The 965-nt window shown below is 52.2% G+C and overlaps 1 protein-coding gene across 1 annotated transcript; it reads left to right on the forward strand.

Annotated features, from left to right (window-relative positions):
- Positions 1-381: 381 nt before the first annotated feature.
- Positions 382-960, forward strand: H310_15188 (hypothetical protein; the record flags this gene model as incomplete). The annotated part of the gene is made up of 1 exon (XM_008883173.1): positions 382-960. A coding segment is annotated over one exon (579 nt), but the record flags the coding sequence as incomplete, so codon positions are not given.
- Positions 961-965: the final 5 nt, after the last annotated feature.

The raw sequence follows: 965 nt of genomic DNA on the forward strand, positions 1-965 counted from the left end.
TAAAATACAGTGCATTTTTAATCAAATTGCGTGTCCCACTTTTGGCTTGTAACGTGCCACTATGTGCTTGTTGCACACGGTGTCGCCAGCGTCGGCATTAAAATGCATCGCAATAAAAATCGAGTTCGTATAAAAACGGCGAAAATTTTTATTCGTGATCCCGCCTGTATCCACAAATTCATCCCTGTAAAATCGCAACTGAATGCAATGACATACTGTAGTCAAGTTTAAATTCCACAAGCCATGCATGAGTGGCTTCCACAGAAAACCACTTGAATTTTGTATACAAAATGCATTTCACCCCGCGCAAAACTGCGATCCCATCAGCCATTCTTGAATTTGCCACGACCTGCGAACTCCCCTTCCCAAGGTAGAAGAGACATGGCGTCGCATGACAACAAGAAGCCCCTTCTGGACGACGATGACCACATGCCGGAGTCGTACAAGTCTGTCAACATGAAGAGTGTCCAGGACGCGTATCGGTCGGTGCAATCCCCCCGACACAGCGTGTATAGTACGATCCATGCTGGCAACGGCGTCGAGTCGATGTTGGCCGGCGGGTTGGATCGGTTCTATGAAAAGTACCGCGCGCTGTCGAGCAAGGTGAACCTGCACTTGGCGACGCCGGAAGTCCGCTTCGAGAACTTGAACTACGTTGTCCAAGCGCGCCAGATGACAATGGCCGAGAAGCAGGGGACGGTCGGGTCGTACGTGGGCCGCATGTTCAACCCGTTCAAGAAGGCCGTGTACAAGGAGCAAGTGGTGTTGCAGCCGATGAGCGGCATCATCAAGCCGGGCAGCATGACGCTGATTTTGGCCAACCCCGGGTCGGGCAAGTCGACGTTCTTGAAGGCGCTCGCTGGCAAGTTGGAGCAAAACAAGAAGTGCGTCCAAGGCGGCGACATCACGTTCAGCGGGCTGAAGACGTCCGACATTGACACGAAGAAGATCGTGGGGCTGGTGGA

Source organism: Aphanomyces invadans (assembly GCF_000520115.1).
Source record: "Aphanomyces invadans strain NJM9701 unplaced genomic scaffold supercont1.212, whole genome shotgun sequence".
NCBI classification, from domain to species: Eukaryota; Oomycota; class Saprolegniomycetes; order Saprolegniales; family Verrucalvaceae; genus Aphanomyces; species Aphanomyces invadans.